The following is an 18598-nucleotide window of genomic DNA, read 5'->3' as shown; positions in this document are numbered from 1 at the left end:
CTGCAAATCATTTGTTGAAGAGACCAAATCTTGAAGAATGTGTCACTATCCAAATATTTCTGAACCTAACTGTACATAGTGAACAGGGTACAGTTTCAGACACTGCTTTCTCAGAGTCTTTTCTAACCAGGTTTCTTTACAATGAACCATCAGTGACATCAAACCAAAAAACTCAAACCATCAAACTCTTCATCTTTCTTTTCCATTTTGAAAAAAATCTTAATAAGGAGAGTGCCTTTGTCTGTGCATATGCGAGAACCCTGACTGAGAAAACACAAACAACACAGAATGCAGAGAGCATTTTGAACCACATGGTCACCCTTTAATCACTGTAGAATAAAGCAGTCTTTGTCTTTGTTAGACAGTAAAAAACAAAAGTCTGAACTTTTATTTGTACTGTGTGTTTCCACTGCTTTGAATCAAGCAGCAACATTTAGTACAAAAGAAAGAGCTTGGCCAGACTTCGCTCTCCAGCTAAATCAAAACGAACAGATTCTGTAGACATCATAAATACTTGTGCAGTGTCATTGATAAACTCGTACTACAGGATAGAAGAAGGATCAACAACTGGACTTCAAGATACTCTTTATATGCATCGTTCTCAATAATATACATCCTGAGATACAAAAAAATGCCCAAATTAAATAACTTCCGTTTTTTTCTTTTTCCTAAAAATACTGCAACAGACGTGATCATTAAAACACACACACCAATATTATCATCAATCCCCTTCCCACCGTTTACAGACTTCACAATGTCACCCATACAAAAAAACGGACTAGATTTTATACACCTATGACGTAGAATGTTACAAAAATAGTGCCGGTAAAAATGGCCCACCAACTTCAACCAACTTTAGCACTCTGAGGCCACTTTTTTTTTTGTTTGCATCTAGTCATATGATTATTATTATTATTATTATTAATATTATTATTATTCATCTAATTCACACTCAAATCTGATAAAAATCTGTAATATATATATATTTCCTCTCTCTTTTCGAACAATTCTCTGATAAAAGATTTCACTGGTCCTTCGGCAGCTGTGCAGCAACATTTGGGTTGAGAGGTTCCTGCTCCCAGAACTTCGTATTGTCCTTTTCCTCTCTTTCTGCAGTAAATTCAAGTTCAAAAAAACAAAGAAAAACAACAACAATGAAAGATATGTACATTCCAAGCTGATTAAGTCACTGCTTTGTTTAGTATTTGCTTTCTCTCTTTCTTTTTCTGTAAAGGTTGGTTTAGTGTAAGGACGGCAGCACAGTAGAGCACAGAGGACGAGAGTTAAAAGAAGCAAGAGTTAGCGTGCGACGGTTGCTTTGGTACAAATCGATCATCATCTTCGCTGTCCTGCACCCGAAGGTTCCTGATGACAGCTGGAAGACAATAAGGTGTGTGTGTGTGTGTGTGTGTGTGTGTGTATGGTTCTGTTTTAAAATATTCCAAAATTGATAAATAATAAATTAACACAAAGACAGATGCTCTCGTTCTCGTTCCGTCTTTGAGCTTCTAAATCTAAATCTCCCTCTCTGAAGTGTTCTCTGTGTGCGCACTGCAGAAGGGCTTTCTGTCGCTCTGCCACAGAAAGGGATGGAAAGAGCAGCAGCAACAGAGGAAGGGAGGGGGTGAGGGCAGTAAGCGATTAAAAATTGCCCTGGAAAAGCAAAAGGATTCCCTGTTTCTTCCTCCAGCACGTCCACGTGGAATTCTTTCAGAACCAGCAGGGACGCACAGGAAAGCAGTCCTGTGCCTTCGTCACGGACGTCCCGCAAACGCCCGCCTCTCACTCTTCCTCCTCATCATCGTCATTCTCCTCCGTCAGTTCAACAATGTCGTCCATCCGGCCAGTTCGGACTTCGTTCATGGGGGCGGAGTCCTCGCCTTCGTTGGCCACCTCTCCGTCACAGTCTTTCTTTTTGTTCTGTGGAAAAACAAGAAACATGAAAAACAAAACTTGGTGTGTCAAAATGGTATTCTTCTTCCCAATTTGGAAGACCAGTTACTTGGAATGTCCCCAATCCGATCACAAGATTTTTTTTGAAGTACTGAGAGTGTCAATCTAGTCCCGTCATTAAGGTTCTGTGGTGCACACCTAATGTGAACGAGTTAAAAAGTGTCTCTATGAGTGTAGTGTTCAGGCAGGCATATGAAAAACGAAATATTTTAAAGTAGAGTGCGAAGACAATGCTGCAGCTAAATGTCTGCACTGCCTACAAGATGGGGATTTCACGCGGTGGAAAGGAAAAACATGACAAGACGAACATGATTCACCACATGAGAAACAATCACCCAGCACAATTCTCCCAGTTTAGGAGATTGGCAGTGAAACCCTCAGGGCTCTATTTTAGCAATCTATAGCACACTGTTCAATTGTGGATTGCACAGCTTATCAGGAGTGTCTCAAAATGTGCAAAAGGCATGTATTAATTCTCCTAATTAATTATTGGTGTGTTTTGGGCTTAGCATTAAATAAACCAGTGAAAATCAGTGTGTCACTTGCGCTATGACTTTGGCGCATTCATATCTTAACATCTTGGCACTTTGTGTTTTATCAGAGGGAACTGACCTGCGCGTTCATGCTGTGAAGGTTCACCAGCAGCTTTATTTAAGAGAACAGAAATGTTATTTTATTTTAGTTAAAAGTCAGGTTTGTGCTCTGCAGCTTTATATGTGTTTTTCTTTGAGCGGGGGTGTACGTGGGCTGGGTGCACCTATAGGAATGTCCTCTAAAGATTGACTGTTGTCATGGTTTTTATCAGTAAGTGGTGCACCTTTGTCTTCTGTTGACAAAATAGCATCATGCAAGGAATGTACCTGAATACACCTCACTTCCAGACAACCACACCCATCAGTATAGATTTATTCCTAAACCCGCTATTTTGACGGCTCAGATAACACGACACGCCTTGCGCCATGGATCACCTTAGTAAGCTGGACCACCGGGAACCAGTGGTGTTTTTTATTTTTTACATGAGATTATCTTTATGAACTGGGTGTTTTAGGATAGGTAAAAATGTTCTTACTACAAACAGAGACTAACTCCAGAGTTAGTTAAGAACCAGAACCACCAGACAGCCCCTTACAATGTTATTTTCTATTACAGATGAATGCTGTCACTTATTCTGCCCCAGAAAAAGAGCAATTCAAAGAAATGAGTAAAAGTCCAATATTGTCAAATCTGTATGCGCAATTGAACCTAATATCCGTACAAAATATAAAACAGTATGTACATTAATGTTAGCGTTAAATCTAAAACTAAACAAATTTCAACATCCGTAAAAAATAGCACTATGCTGGTGAGGTACCGGTAAACTAAATTCATTTACAGATGCCTTATGAAAGGTATATTGAGACATTGCATTTTAAATCCAGTGTGAATAGGGCTTTAGTCTTATATAAACTCTTTAAATAATCCATCCAATCCTGTGGAAAACAAGATTTTCCTTTTTCTTTTCATTTACGTTTTGTTCACATTAGGAGTCTCAGGCCTGATTCACAAACACTACCCCTGCAGGGCACAAGTGATGCGCTAATCCTGACTGCTACAGCTTATGTGCACTGGCCATTCACACATACAGATCTTGCTGAGCGGAATAGCACAGCAGGTTTATAGCAGTATATTTCCCTGCATGTAAGTTCTACAAATCTTCCTAATTCCACATAGATAAATAGCCTAATTCATCACTTTATTTTGCGTAACAGAAAAGCAAATTGCACTTTTCCTACTTGTGATTGGACAGTCAATTAATCAAGTCCACATTTTGGAGATTTCCATTCTGTATCACACATGGCAATTAATAGGTAAAGGCTCATTTCTGTTCAGCGTTAAATACGGTTAAATTTCTGTTTTACCTCAGGGGGCAGCTTGGGAATACTCACACTTGTATAGGTTGTGAGGTGTTATCTTGGGTGATGTTGAACACTGGCCTGTGTGCTCTTGGCAAGGTGACATGAATGACCAAAGTTAGAGCATGGACTGATAGTGGCTAAAAGGTTGATGGAACATTAAATTACTGAGTCATTACAACCCACAGTGGACAGTGTAGTGGATGATAATGATCATGACCAATGAAATCTGGCTAGAAATGTCCATGTGGAAGACAAGTACCTCTAAAGAAAATGCATCCACATTCAGTGCAGGAGACCCCACACATTTCCCAGAGGTCAGTGCAATGCATTCTTTAGATTTAATGAGACATGGCAAAATTCATGGGACATACCAGTTCCTGTCCTATGACATGTAGCAATGCTATATACTAATAAACAGTATAATGTTTTTTTTTGGATTCTTTTTTATTTGTACCTTTATTTAATTTTGTTTGGGTCACTTATAAAGACAATTGAGAACGGTGGAGCTCAGAGTGGTCCAGCGCTGCCACTACAATCCGAGGACCATCGGTTTAAATGCTGCTTGTCATCAGCAGCCGGAGTCAGAGAGAGCACAATTTGCTATGCTCTCTCTTGAAGGGTAGATGGTGCTCTCTCCCCACATCACTCCCAGCGTTAGAAATCATTCCAAACCGAATGCAATCAAGCGAAAGACAGAATGCGCTCCCATTCTGCCTTTTGCTCTGAAACTTTCCACTGGTTTCTGTAATACCTTCATAACACAATACTGTATTTTTACTTTTAGTACTTCAGTAGTACATTTTAAAATAAACTACTCAATACTCAAGTACAAAAAAAATTGAATATTTTTGTTCTTCCACTTAAGTGTGAAGCTTAAACAACATTTTAGTTTATACTCAAGTCACATTTTTGTTAGAGCACTTCTAAATTTACTGACGTCTGGGTCTTTATTACTTACAAATCTATACATGTCTTGAAGTCAGCTGTCTGTTAGCTGAGCCGAGTGACAGTTGGACAAGTGGCGGTGGCTGGCTTTACATGTGTTGAAGGAAGCATGTGCTAGTTTTAAATCTCCTGATTTTGGGGACAATAGTGTTAATGGGGGGAAATCTAATAAGTGGGTTGGAAAATTAGTGAAGGGACGATCTACTTTTTATAGTTTTAATCTGATTCCGATATCAAACCGACAATGTTGATACAAATACAGATACAAGTTTAGTTTAGTTTTCACCTGAAGCACTGCACTCTGCAGAGCATATGTTTCAGAGTTCACCCAGTTTACAGTTAGACTTATCAGAGACACTGGACTCACATCTGAGGTCCAAATGTCTGTGGTAAAGCTCATTGCTTCAACATCTTCTAACTGTGCTGCTAACTGTTTCGATGCTAGTTTGTACATCTCGTGTATTGCCATTTTTGAAATGTACTTTCTGGATGGCAGATTATACCTGGGCTCTAAGTGCTCCAACAGGCTGTGAAATCCGACATTTTCTGTTTGCTAGCACAAACTCCTGGTATTCGGCGATGTGAAACCTCTGCAGGTGTTTGATTAAATTTGTGTTCTAAGATGCTGGAGTAGTTCACCCATCGGGATGCTGATTTTACAAAAAATTACGTGTAGCATTCAGCTGTTCGGCGTTTCCAGGGTGAAAAATCTTCAGACAATCGTCATTTTTTTGTAGATAAACAGCTAAACTATGACTGAAGCTGCTGGGGGTTTAGAGTAAACTGTGAAACTGGAATCCAGATCAGTGATGTGTTTCATGTAACGTTACGGCGGGTTTATTGTCCAGCTCAAGCTGCGGACTGGAATATGTGCTAATTACATTAATATCGGCCAGATACTGATTCTGTATTGGATCGGTCTCATCTCTGTGGGAAATTTGGGTTGGCCTTCCAAATTGGAGAGAAAAATGGGATTCAAATTTTAAATATATATATATTTTTAAAAAAAATGAGAACAGTGGAATCAGGACAATTTGGCCAGAGCATAGCCCAAATGCCCTAAAATAGCCTCTCAGCTCCAAACATGAATAAGAACACTGTGGCCTCCCTCTTCCTGTGCTGTTTAATGGAACGGATATTGTGGTTACTCTACATTACAAGTCATCATTTGGTCACTACTCACAATTCTGCAATGCCACAAACCTGTAATTATGGGTACGCCATCTGACTAAGTTGCACGAAACCAATCTGACCAATCAGATATAAACTGGTGGGTCGGAGATTAAACAGTAATCAGAACTGGCACCAGTTTCTCACCTGTTTCCGGTAGACGTAGCACGCTGCAATCGCCACCATTGTGGACTCTCCAATGAAGCCAGCCAACAGAGATCCAACCCCCAGAGTGGCTCCATGCACACTGAGGAGTAAAGAGCCTAGGGTTACTCACAGCATTAAAGCTCCTCAGAGCCAAAGCATATCAAGCATAACATCATAAAACACACAAACACACTTCCTCATCTCACGGCGTTGGTAGCACTATGATTAGTGACCAAAACTGCACCCTTCTGCTTTTAAATTATACATAATGAGTCTTAGATAAGAACTGGTCTACTCAAATGGAGTACTATGTACTTGCCGGCCACTTTATCTGAAACGCCTGGCTGGCCGTTCCACTTGGCCGGTGTACAGTCAAAGATCTGTTCAAGTGTTTTATCCTAGTCATTTTCAAGCTGTTCATCAGCAAGCAGGTTTTGTCCACATGAGGTGGATACACTCAGTGCAGCACCAGACACACACCACCCGTAACAATACAAGAATAATGCAACTATTTTGTGGAGTAGTTGCACCCTATGAAACTTTACTGTATTCAGTGAAATCATTTGTATTGTATGCTAAAGTATAACTAAAAACAGAGTTGTACAAAAAGCACATTCAACAGTTTCTCTACAATATGGCTGAAGTAGCACCATTTGAAAAAGAGTGAAATACACCCATATAATCTGACGAATGTATGAAACCCCCTACAAAATGTTTTTATTAGTTTGATTACTAAATTATTGCAAAATTAACAAGTCTTTAGTCAGGCCCATTGCAACAGGACAAGCAAACCAATCAATCGCCTAGGGGCCCGAGCTGGCCTGAGGCCCCAGACAATGATTGTTTATGAATTGAATGCAATGACAAACTAAAATCCATTTTAATGACTTCTCCAAATCACGAAAATCATAGAAATGGCCTGAGAAAGCTCCACCATCACAACTGCAGATGAATGAAGGGGAAGGTTACAGAAAACCTGAGCAGCAGATGGTCTGCACAGTCTGCTGTGTAGCTATAAAGTAAATTGGCGCTTTTAAAATATTGCCATTACTAATAAACTGGATGTTAAGTGCACCAATAAGGTGTCTTTATCTCCAGTGTTCCCTTAAATGATGGACAGACCATTATGTATTGTACCGTTATCAACATGTTCTGTCTAAATATGTGGTTTCAGAGAATGTTTGATCAACAGCCTGTTCAGCGTCAAACGCTTCTCTGCACTGTTTGAACTGCAGTGGTTGAATGTAGGACAAAAAACACAGTTCCAGTGCTGGGACTGTGTAAACAGCAGCCTCACAGAGTGGCTTTTGAGGACAACACAAAGCCTGGGTGAGATCAGATTCAGAATAATCACTGCTGGGAATGCTCTCCCACCATGAGCAAAATAAAGAAACTCATCAGATTAATCCAATGTTTATTCTTTAAAAATATGATTAATAACCCAATGAGTTGGTACACTTTGTAAATTGTAAATAATTGTAAATAAAAACAGAATGCAATGATTTGCAAAGCTAACAGACTCATATCTTTTTCACTTTTATACCACTTCATGAAAACATTTAACTAATTTAGAACTTGATGGCAGCAACGCATCTCAAAAAAGCTGGAATGTGGCAGCAAAAGGCTAAAAGAATAAGTGGTACTGGTAAAAATAGCTGAAATAGGAGCAATTTGCAAATAGCTCTCTCAGAAGCAAAGATGGGCAGAGGTTCACCAATCTGCAAAAAACTGCATCTTAAAACGGAACAATTTTAGAAAATGTTTTTCACCTTAAACTTTGGAAATATCACCATCTATAATAGAGGTGTAAGTAAATATATTAATATTGTATCATTGTGATGTATTTTTTTGCAATATTTTATAGATTTTCAAAAACACAGTATCAATTTAAATTATTTATTATTATTATTATTATAAATAATTTATATTATACATTTTGTGTTGGGTTTAAAACCTGCCCACAAGAGGGCAGTGTTCTATTTTGTCATCAGATCCTGATGTTATAATTGAAAAAAAAAAAAAATCAACTGTTTTTTTTTTATTCAGATTTTATAAATATTTATAACGAGATGTTTTTTTTCAATTTATAAATATGTATACTATATTTTTTACAGATTTTTTCTATTATTGTACTAAAATGTTGGCTTGCTTACAGCATCACAATACATTGCAATACATTAAATCATAACTCCTGTATCATATTGCATCACACCACCAAGTTTTTTTCCAATATACAATCTTAATCTACAGTGCATAATATCATCAAAAGATGCCTCAAAAATACTAATTTATACCCAGTTGTGTGAGTGTAATTTGTAAACTGCTCATGTAAGCTGTTTTTATTAGTGCTTTTGTTGATGTGTCAAATGTTTTCTTGCTCTATGTTTTATTGTGAATAAAATATAAGATGGTCTATAAGATTTGCAAATCATTACAATCTCTATTTATGTACATTTATTTACATTTCACACAGTGCCCCACTTTTCTGGAATTGGGTTATAGAATGAAAAACAGGCCTAAATGTATAATTTATTGCACAAACACCATTTAACACAACAGTAATGCAAGCAGATGAACTGTAGGAGGCGCCCACTCACCCCATGTATGGCAGCACTATGAGGCTGGTGATGAGGACGATGATCCGCAGTACGGAGCTCGGCGCCAGGACAAAGGTCTTCTTCAGGGTCATGAGCCAGCCGGTCAGGTGAGCACGCACCGTCACTGTTCACACAAAACAGTAAAAAGGAGGTTAGACTAGATTACACCATCAAAGCAAGTACAATCACATTCTTCACTCACTCACACTGCTTCGGTCTGAAGCAAAACTCCTCAATGTCTCAATGGCTGAATCTGAAACACAAGAAATACTGACTTGATGCATTGTCTTGTCTTCCTATCACTAAAACAAAGGGCTAGATTACTAAACCTGAAATCAAACATGACTAGGTGCCTTCCTGCCTGTCCCTGTTTCAGACAAAGCCATTGTTTTATTTACACCCCATGTTCAATAGTTCGTGGGGAACCCTACTTATTTGTGAATGTCTGTATTGGTGTGCTGATGGAGGTATTTAAAAGCACAGCCAGCTAGTAGAACCTCTTTAGAAGCACACTGCCAATAGAACCCAACCCACAGGAGCAGCTGAGGTCACTATGACAGATGGACAGAGAGGAAAATAAACCGTCCAGAGAGGAGAACAGGACACACACTCACACTACATAGCTAAAGGTTTGTGAAGATCTGCTCATCACACATAAGTACATCATCTTATTAATGCTCTCGTGCCTTATACGATCCTCACAGCAAGACTGCTTTTACATGACCTGCCTGAAGTTACTCAAATCTGATTTCTTGCATTAAATTGTTACACAGATCATATTTTCATTTACAGAAATCAGACTCCATTTTTTTTTTAATCAGATTTAAGTCACTTTGGTTACACTCTTATTACAAGCCACATTAACCAATATTCGAGATTCTTTGCCAAGATCAGGACTTTACAGTTCACATTAATAAATGTAAATGAGCTGAATCTGTGTGTAAGATGAACAAATCTGTCAGTGGATTATGGCTATAGTGCACTTGATATACATCACCTTCACAACACTGGAATGCAGCGGTAAATGCTAGCTAGGCTAACAGACTGAAGATGTTAATGGAGATAGCTGCAGGAATGCAGCGGTAAATGCTAGCTAGGCTAACAGACTGAAGGTGTTAATGGAGATAGCTGCAGGCTAACTGGCAATGCTTACTGTATTTCAGAGCAGAATTAATCGCTGTTTAATATCAGATCAATGTCTTTGTGCTGGTTAGAGTCGGTAGGTCCTGCGGTTTGTTATGATGTGTGTATTATATCTGTGTGTAACTTCAGTTATCGGGTATTAATGTTTAATTAAAGGACACCGGCATGTAGGTATTTATTTAATGCGGCAATGTTGAAATATTTAAGAAATTATATAACGTTGGGTCCCACCCTTCACGACCTCTGATTGGTTTAGACCATGAGATTGGCCTACAATGTAATTGTATAGTATAAATGTAATTTATACTAGTGCATTTAAAAAAAATAGAATATCATTGAAAAGTTACTTTATTTCAGTAATTCAGTTCAAAATGTGAAACTATATATATGTGTGTATTACACAAAGAGTATTATTTCTTTTATTGTTAATGATTACGGCTTACAGCCAATGAAAACCCAGAATGAAATTAGATAAAAGTTAGAATATTATATAAGACCAATTGGTACTATTGGTAGTGTGGGCAGTGTGCAAATTCCTGCTGGAAAATGAAATCTGCATCGCCATAAAAGTTGTCAGCAGAGGAAAGCATGAAGTGCTGTGAGATTTTCTGGGAAAACTCAGCATGGCTCTTCAAACCATTACTGATTGTGGAAACTTCATACTTCACTCTTCCTCCAGACTCTGCTTCATTGATTTACAAATGAAATGTAAAATTTACTGATGATCAGTGATGGTTTGGAGAGACATGTCATCTGCCCGTGCTGACCACTGTATTATATCAAGTCCAAAAGTCAAAATCTTACAGCACTTCATGCTTCCCTCTGCAGATGACTTTTATGGAGATGCAAATTTCATTTTCCAGCAGGTTGTGGCACAACTGCCCACACCGCAGAAAGTACCAATTGGTTTTATTTAATATTAAAATTGACATTGATTTTTGGGTAAGCCATAATCATAATCATACACAATAAAAATAAATGCTTAAAATAGATCACTCTCTGTATAATACATATATATATAATATATGAGTTTCCCATTTTTAACTTAATTACTGAAATAAAGTAACCTTTCACTGATATTTTAATTTTTTGAGATGCATTTGTATAATTATTATACCGTATTTTTCGGACTATAAGGCGCACCGTATTATAAGACGCACCATCAAAGAACGCCTATTTTCTGGTATTTTTCCATACATAGGGCGCATCGCATTATAAGGCGCATTAAGTGACACTAGAAAGGGTGCCTATATCAAAGTGAACAGGGGTGGCGCCATGGCGGGGGGGGGGGGGGGGTGTGTGTCTTGCCGGTGGAGCGTCTCAGTATACAAATCTAACGTTAGCTCTTTCAAAGTCAAACGAGTGCTGGATATTAATCTACACAGATTCCTCTCCTGAAAACTGTTTATTTGGGTGAGTAACGTGCTTCAGTTTATTTACAGTAAGCTTAGATTTCCAGATGTCCACTAAGGCTTGCTGCACCAGCGTTAGCATAGCTATCCGCTAGCACGCTAGCTAGTCACCTAAACTAGTAAAGTTAACCCAAACTTAAACGACAGCGTTACACTGAGTAATCCTGCGTGTTCTGGTAAGACAGTGAGATATTAGCTAGCGATTCGTCCCCCGTAGCTTGTTTTAACACGGTAAACAAGCAGATTACAGGCTGATAAAACTCACCTCTGAGAGAGTTAGCGCTTAGCATCTAGCTAATGCTAGCCAGGCAAAGCAGCACAGACTTACAGGCCGATAACTCACCTCTGAACAGGGAACGCTTAGCGATTAGCATCTAACTCTAATAATACTGCTCCAGCAGTATTAAAAGTACTAAATTTAGATAATACTGATCTCTGAACAGTGAAAAAGTTAGCTAGCTTAGCGGTTAGCATCTAGCTAATGCTATTGCTGCTCCAGCCACGAAGCTGCACGGCTCTGCACGGAGTGTGTGTTTACTTTAGATAATTTAGATAATACTGATCTCTGAACAGTGAATAAGCTAGCTAATGCTATTGCTGCTCAGCCTCGGAGCTGCACGACTCTGGACTCTGTATAGCACTGAAACTCTCTATAACGCTGCACGGAGTGTGTGTTTACTGCTCCTTACAACCTGACGGGTAAAATCCATACATCCAAAAGGCGCACCGTATTATAAGACGCACTGTCAATTTTTGTGAAAATTAAAAGTTTTTAAGTGCGCCTTATAGTCCGAAAAATACGGTATATATTTTTTTTTGGTCGAATAGCCGGTTGTAGCAGTGTGACCAAACATTTTTCTAGGTCGCATAATTGAGAAATTAGGTTACACGTGACACGAAATTGGTCGCACTCTAAGGCGCACTCTAAGGATTACAGAAAGCAAACATACTTGAGACACTTTTGCCTGCTAATGTAAATGTAGCCTTTTAAATGTATTCCTAGATCTGACACAATCTAGACACACTTGTTCACATTACAGATACAGCTCACATTTATTAATGCCAACACTCAAAAAAGCCAAATCTGAACATAAATATCTAAATTGATTAATGAGGCCTGTTGTGTAATCCATATGTACCTAAATATAATAAAGCCTCTTTGAAATCTATAGTGTTTAACAGAGGGGGGCTCTTGATTTTGGTAGAATTATTGAATAAGCAGGTCTTCACAAACCTTGTGACACACTGTGTGCCCCTCTCCCCTCTCTGGCTGCAGTTTATTTCTCTTTCTGTCCATTTTTGTTCATTGGAATCCAGCCAGCACCCTCCACGAAAAGCCTGTTCTCATGACTGCGCTCCAGAAGCGTGACCAGAATCATTGACCTCCACCTCTACTTACAGGACAGATCCTCTCACCACAGCCAAAGTCTACCAGTAAAGCTCCTCTGGGATTATGTAACAGAACCGTGACTCAGACAGGATCATCTGTGTGAAGTTACACAACCTCTCTGAGACTGTCTGTTCAACGAATCACATTCACATTCAGGAGCATCTCTAAATCTCTTAAACAAAAAAAATCCAATAAAACATCTATTAAACATTCTTAAACTGCAATGTTTGCAGTGTGTTGAAGGTCAAAAAGACAAAACGTACTACAAAAAGAAAGTATTTCAAATATACTCAAAAGGCTATTTTTTAAGAGTTTTACATAAGGGCATTAAGGGCTAGGGGATGGAGTGGTGCCTATTAGTATACAAATATATATCATCGCTTAGTGTCACGTGTGTAGCAGAGATACGTCACAGAAGGCATTTCCACTAACAGTAGACAGCGCAGTGGGTGGTAATGATTGTGACCATAAGAACTGGCAAGCGACTCTGGCAGAAATCGCGTCCATATTCAAAGAGCAGGCCTATTCAGAGCTTGTTCCATGACATTTGGCACATCAGAATGCTATATTTTTATTGGGTAACTTGACCAGCCTTGATTTGGAAGCAAACTCTCATATGTAAACTCATCTGTTGCAGCACATTTTGTTTTGGTTATCCTATGGTCCTTTATCGCTGGTCTCAGGATGCTGTTTGTGGACTGTTCTCAGTTCAGCAGTGACACTGAGGTGTTTAAAAACTCCAGCAGCACTGCTGTGTCTGATCAGATGGATTCCAGTCTGTAACTAGATTGCAGTGCTCAAAAGTTGGATGGTTGCTAAGATTTCTGTGGTTGTATGGTGGTTTTCCATGGTTGCTCTGGTATCTGTGGTGGTAGCTAGGGGTGGGCGATATGGCTCTAAAATAATATCACGATATTTCAGGGTATTTTTGCGATAACGATATACTTGCCGATATAGGAAAACTAAAATAATTCATTCATTTCAGGAATATAGTATAAGAGTATAACAGTATAATCATAATGTGGCAAAATAAATAATATAGCATAAAATAATATAATGCAGCAAAAAATATTGCAGAACATTTATAAACTGCAAACTAAAACAATTATACAATAAATAAACCTAAAGCTTTACAGTAAATAATAGACTACTTTTAAGACAGAACAGCCCTATTATCACGATTAGGATTTTTAATATCATGATATTTCTGTGTCACGATATATTGTATACGATATAATATTGCCCACCCCTAGTGGTAGCTATGGTGTTGTTAAGTAATTCATTAGCATAAATCAGATTATAATTTTTTTTTAATTCATCTAGCTATGGGCGTTGCTATGAATGTGCGGGGTGTCTGAATTTTTGACCAAAAGCTGCATACACAGAACTGGAGCGCTGGCTGATGTATGAGGTCTCTAAAGATTCTGAGCAGTAGCTGGTTTATCTAGCAGCTCCTCCATACACACACAGTACACACAGGAGAGCAAATGAGAGAAGGGGTTCCATGCGCATGTATTCAGCTCATGTATATGATGGAATGTTGGAAAACTGAAAATTTGTAGGTTGATTTTACACAATCTGTACATCATATTGCTTCCTATCTCAAAATTTCTGCAATCACACTAATGATAGAACTACAAAGTGCTTTAATGTGCCCAGTGGGGCTAATGAAATGGATTTTTGTAACTTACTAAAGATCCGCTGTTGTAAAAACATTTGAAAACAGTGTTCAGGAAAAAGTGGAGGTGTTACCTGGAATAGGGAAGAAAGAGAAGATTCGCAGTGGGGCAACACAGAGCTCAGCAAAAGCGTGATCCACCCCTATGATATCCACCAGAATCCCTTCTGAGACATTCGGCGTCCAGAAAACCACGAAACAGAGCTGTAGAAGCAAACGGAAACAAGCTTTAGCAGGTGTTTCTGATTTTGTCATCATAATACAAAGAGTTGCATAAGGCAGAGGCATTGTCAAACAGCTCAGACACAATGTTACACGCAGGCATTTAGTGGATAATGATTCATTCTTTTATTGCTTTTGTTGGGAGAGACATTTCCTCTGACTAAGTCCTGCATGACTTTCCACTGGACTGCTTCATAATGGCTGAGTATGCTACAAATACCAGAGGATTCAAGGATCATCAAGGAATGTTTTTGGTGATCAGATTACATTTTACTTGTCCTCATTAAAAAACAAAGCATTACATGCATTGTGATTGGACTACAATCAGATCACTCAAACCTCGAATCACATTCAGCGGCAGTCAGAGACAGATCTCATTCACATTTAATAAGAATGCACACTAAAACGCAGTGTTGAAATCACAGTGAAAACAGAGTTAAAATTCAATTTCGCCTCTCGATTTGCTCCCAGCATGTTCTGTTTCTACCATTCCTTTTTTGTCAGGGGTTTTTAGGGTATTGTATATTGTTCTTGGGACTTATGTGTGTGTGTGTGTGTGTGTGTGTGTTTGTGTTATATGTGCTTGTGTACATAAATGGGATTTAGCTGTGATGGTTCCACTGGTGGAATGAAATTCACTACTTGGTTTGGGTTGGAAGTTGGCAGACACTGGCTGTCCTACATAAAGATGAATTGATTGAATCTTATTTTTATTCATTTGTTTAAGTTATACTGGGGGGGTCTAGTCTCTCTGGAAGTTATCAATGTGTATATGGGCAGTTATGTACATGTGTAATATCAGATATTGGCATCAACTTAGAATGATGCATCCCTACTAACCATCCATCCACCCGTCCATCCGTCCATACATCCATCCATCATCCATCCGTCCATCCATTAAAAAGCCATTTCTGCAGTAATTGTTCTTAATATTGTTGCTGTGTTTATTTATTTAGCTCAAATAAATAGTTTGTCATATCCAACATTTTTGCCCTTACTACTTGCATAGTACATCACATGTCCTGGTCCATGGTTCTGGTCTCTACTGCCAGACTGTGGTAGCTACAAGAACACCGCAGATATTTCTGGTTTAATTTCTTTAGAATAAAAAGGTATTTACCAATGGCGTCATTATGTCATGGCCATAGTCATCATGGTCATCTGAATGTATCATGGACAGGGCAATACATTAGAAAGAGCTGGGGAGCTATTTTTTCCCAGTTATATCTTTATTTTTTTTTAACCAAAGAACTATACCTCCAGGTCAGGAACCATTTAGAAACCTTTCATTATAAGGAGTGTTATACTGCTGTCAATGCCCCGGCATGCTTGTGTACACAACAGCCCACATCTGGAAGCAAGCATCCATCACTGTGGGGTACATAACAAAAGCCACTTCCTGTTTTTGCCCTTACAACCATTAAAGCTGCATGAACTATTCTCTGGCCTCTTTCCATCTTTAACAGCAGGAGCTTCAGAGGTTGACTCCTGAAAGGGTAAAACTGCAAAAATGTACACATCCCTCACCTGGACAAAGAGCCGAGGAGTGGAGACGTACAGACAAGTTCAGACTTGTGGAGAAAAGCTACAGCAGCATGTAGAGCCTTGGTAGAGGTTTCAGCTGGCTTTGGAGAATATATGAACATACACATATACTGGCAAAAGTATTAGCTCATCCATTCAATTACTGATCTCAGATTCCAGCCACTTCCATAGTGACAAGTGTATAAAACCACGCAGCCAGTCATGCAGGCTGCTTCTAGAAACATTAGAGAAGGAATGGGTCTCTTTCAGGAGCTCAGTGAATTCCAGCGTGGTAATGTGATTGGTTGCAGCACCTGTGCTGTCGTGAAATTTATAGAGTCAACTGTCAGTGATATTATAACAAATTGAAAGCAACTAAAAACGACAGCAACTCACTCTGTGAGCGTAAAATAACAGAGCCGGGTCAACGGATGCTGAGGTTCATAATGAGGTCATCAACTTTCTGCAGACTTAATCACTACAGACCTTCAGAAGATTTCACATAATTTAAGCTTCTAAAATTTTAAAATTAAATTAATTTTTAATTTACTTTAAAATCAATGAATTCAAGTAAATTAATGGAAAAAACAGAGTTGCTACGGAAATTCCAGAAAGATGCCAACTGACGTCACTGGTGGAAAACAGTGAATAGTGCCGCTATCAAACAATCTTATCTGCATTAGTGTGGCCAATGTTAAAGCATGTGAATAATCTGTAAACCTTAACGTGTTCATTTTGGCACCAAGTTTAGCTTTCTGCTATAATTCACACTTTTCACAGAACCTGGTGAGGTATTAGCAGTTTTAATAAGCAACGTAAACATGGTGTGAAGTTTAGAAGGTTGAAGACTATTATTTATGGTGAAATTAGTGCTGGGTGGTATACCGGTTCATTTGGTTGTACCGCGGGGTGAACTCGAACCGGTATGCGTTTCTCTAATACCTCCACACCACTAGAGGGCGCTGCGGAGCGCCGTGCAGAACAGCACCGTCAAAGAAGAGAGTCAAGCGCTGGCGTAGCTCCGTCCTGCAGAGTAATCAGAACACCTCCTGCTGCTGTTTCTACTGTATGAGTGTTTTTACCCCAGTAACATACAGCAGTATCTACAGCCCTTTTAAATAGATTAATACTGTAGCTGGAAGGATGATTTAAATGTATTTCATAACTGGACAACGAAGGGAATTGTAGCTGATTTAAAGACTGTAATGCCTCTAATGGCTTCAGGAATGACATACTTAACAATAACAATGTGTCTTACTTGTGCAATAGAGCTTTAGAGAAATATTTCTTTTAATACTTAAACATTGAGTATTTTAGGTCCATTTATAGTGTTTATGGAACTATTAAAAATATGTTTTATATTTTGTAAAGGAAGCCGTGTTAAAGTTGTTGGTGTACCTCTTTTTAAGGTCTATTGGTTACATTCTTTAGCTGCTTTTCTGATAATGAAGTCTGATTTCTTCATATATTGTTTAATTTTGTGGGACAAAGTAAACCCGATACTAAGCAAAGCCTTAGGCATGCCTTTTGCCCAGGCATGCAAAATATAAAAATAAAAATACAGTGAAACCGTCAGAATCTTGAAAAATACCGTGATATGCATTTTTGGCCATACCGCCTAACTTCCCCACTGTATCTCACACACACACAGGAAGTGACATGACTGCAGTGTAGGAACTGGGAACTGGGAGCTAAATGGTTTGCAAGGAGTGTTGGACTGGATTATAAAACACAGGTAGATCGTTTGGAACCGGACCGAGACCACCTCCTCTTGCAGGTTTTGGTGCGGTTGTTTTGGGTGAGGTTCCTATTTTCACACCTGTTCAAACAAACCACACCAAGTGTGCAAACAAACCAGGGTTTGTTTAAACTGGACCAAATAGTGCTGGTGTGAAAACCAGTGGGTTCTCACCAGTATAGTACTGCTTTAGAAAAGCAGAAGAACACAAACACACACAAACAGGAAGTGATTTGGCTATAGTGTTTTAAAGGAACTGGGAGCTAAATGTTTTTAAGAAGAGTCTGACTGGATTTTAAGTGCAAAATGTAAAAATTAAACAAAAAAAATCTGCCTAGAATGTCTAATTATATAAACTCTTATTTAAAATGAACTGAATTTATTTATAGTATTAATAAGCAGCACATCTTAACCAAACTGTGTGGTGTATTGTTTATACAAACACAAAGATCAGATTAAAAGCAGCTGATACTTTGCAATAAGGAAGTCAAGAAATTGTCAAATAGTCAGAAACATGTATCAGGACCTCTCTATTAACTCCTGCAATTTGTTTAGGTTTTAAATCTGTACACTTTTAAAGCTACAAAAAGCTATGTAAAATACAACCTTCTCCAGGCAAAGTGACAATGCTGTTTAATATTTAACCCTTTAACAGGCCAGGATTTTTGTCAATTGTCTACCTGACATTACACCACTAAATCTTGAGGATTTTTATTCAAGCATTACATAAAAAGCTTTCATGTTTGATAAGGAACATTACTGAAAAGCATAATCGTAATTGCAA

The 18598-nt window shown here is 38.6% G+C and overlaps 1 protein-coding gene across 1 annotated transcript in view; it reads right to left on the bottom strand.

The window, feature by feature from the left end:
* Window positions 1-297: 297 nt before the first annotated feature.
* The window catches only part of ankhb (ANKH inorganic pyrophosphate transport regulator b), a 59647-nt gene continuing 41346 nt past the window's right edge, over window positions 298-18598 (bottom strand). Inside the window, exons 9-12 of the mRNA XM_022678008.2 lie at window positions 14405-14534; window positions 8708-8831; window positions 6111-6210; window positions 298-1920 (exon numbers count right to left, since the gene is read on the bottom strand). Coding sequence (XP_022533729.1) covers window positions 1783-1920; window positions 6111-6210; window positions 8708-8831; window positions 14405-14534 — 492 coding nt within the window. The 3' untranslated portion in view covers window positions 298-1782. The remainder of the gene's footprint in view (window positions 1921-6110; window positions 6211-8707; window positions 8832-14404; window positions 14535-18598) is intronic.

This window comes from Astyanax mexicanus, chromosome 8 (genome assembly GCF_023375975.1).
Source record: "Astyanax mexicanus isolate ESR-SI-001 chromosome 8, AstMex3_surface, whole genome shotgun sequence".
NCBI classification, from domain to species: Eukaryota; Metazoa; Chordata; class Actinopteri; order Characiformes; family Acestrorhamphidae; genus Astyanax; species Astyanax mexicanus.
The sequence above is the reverse complement of the archived record's forward strand: the minus strand, read 5'-3'. Positions and strand labels throughout refer to the sequence as shown.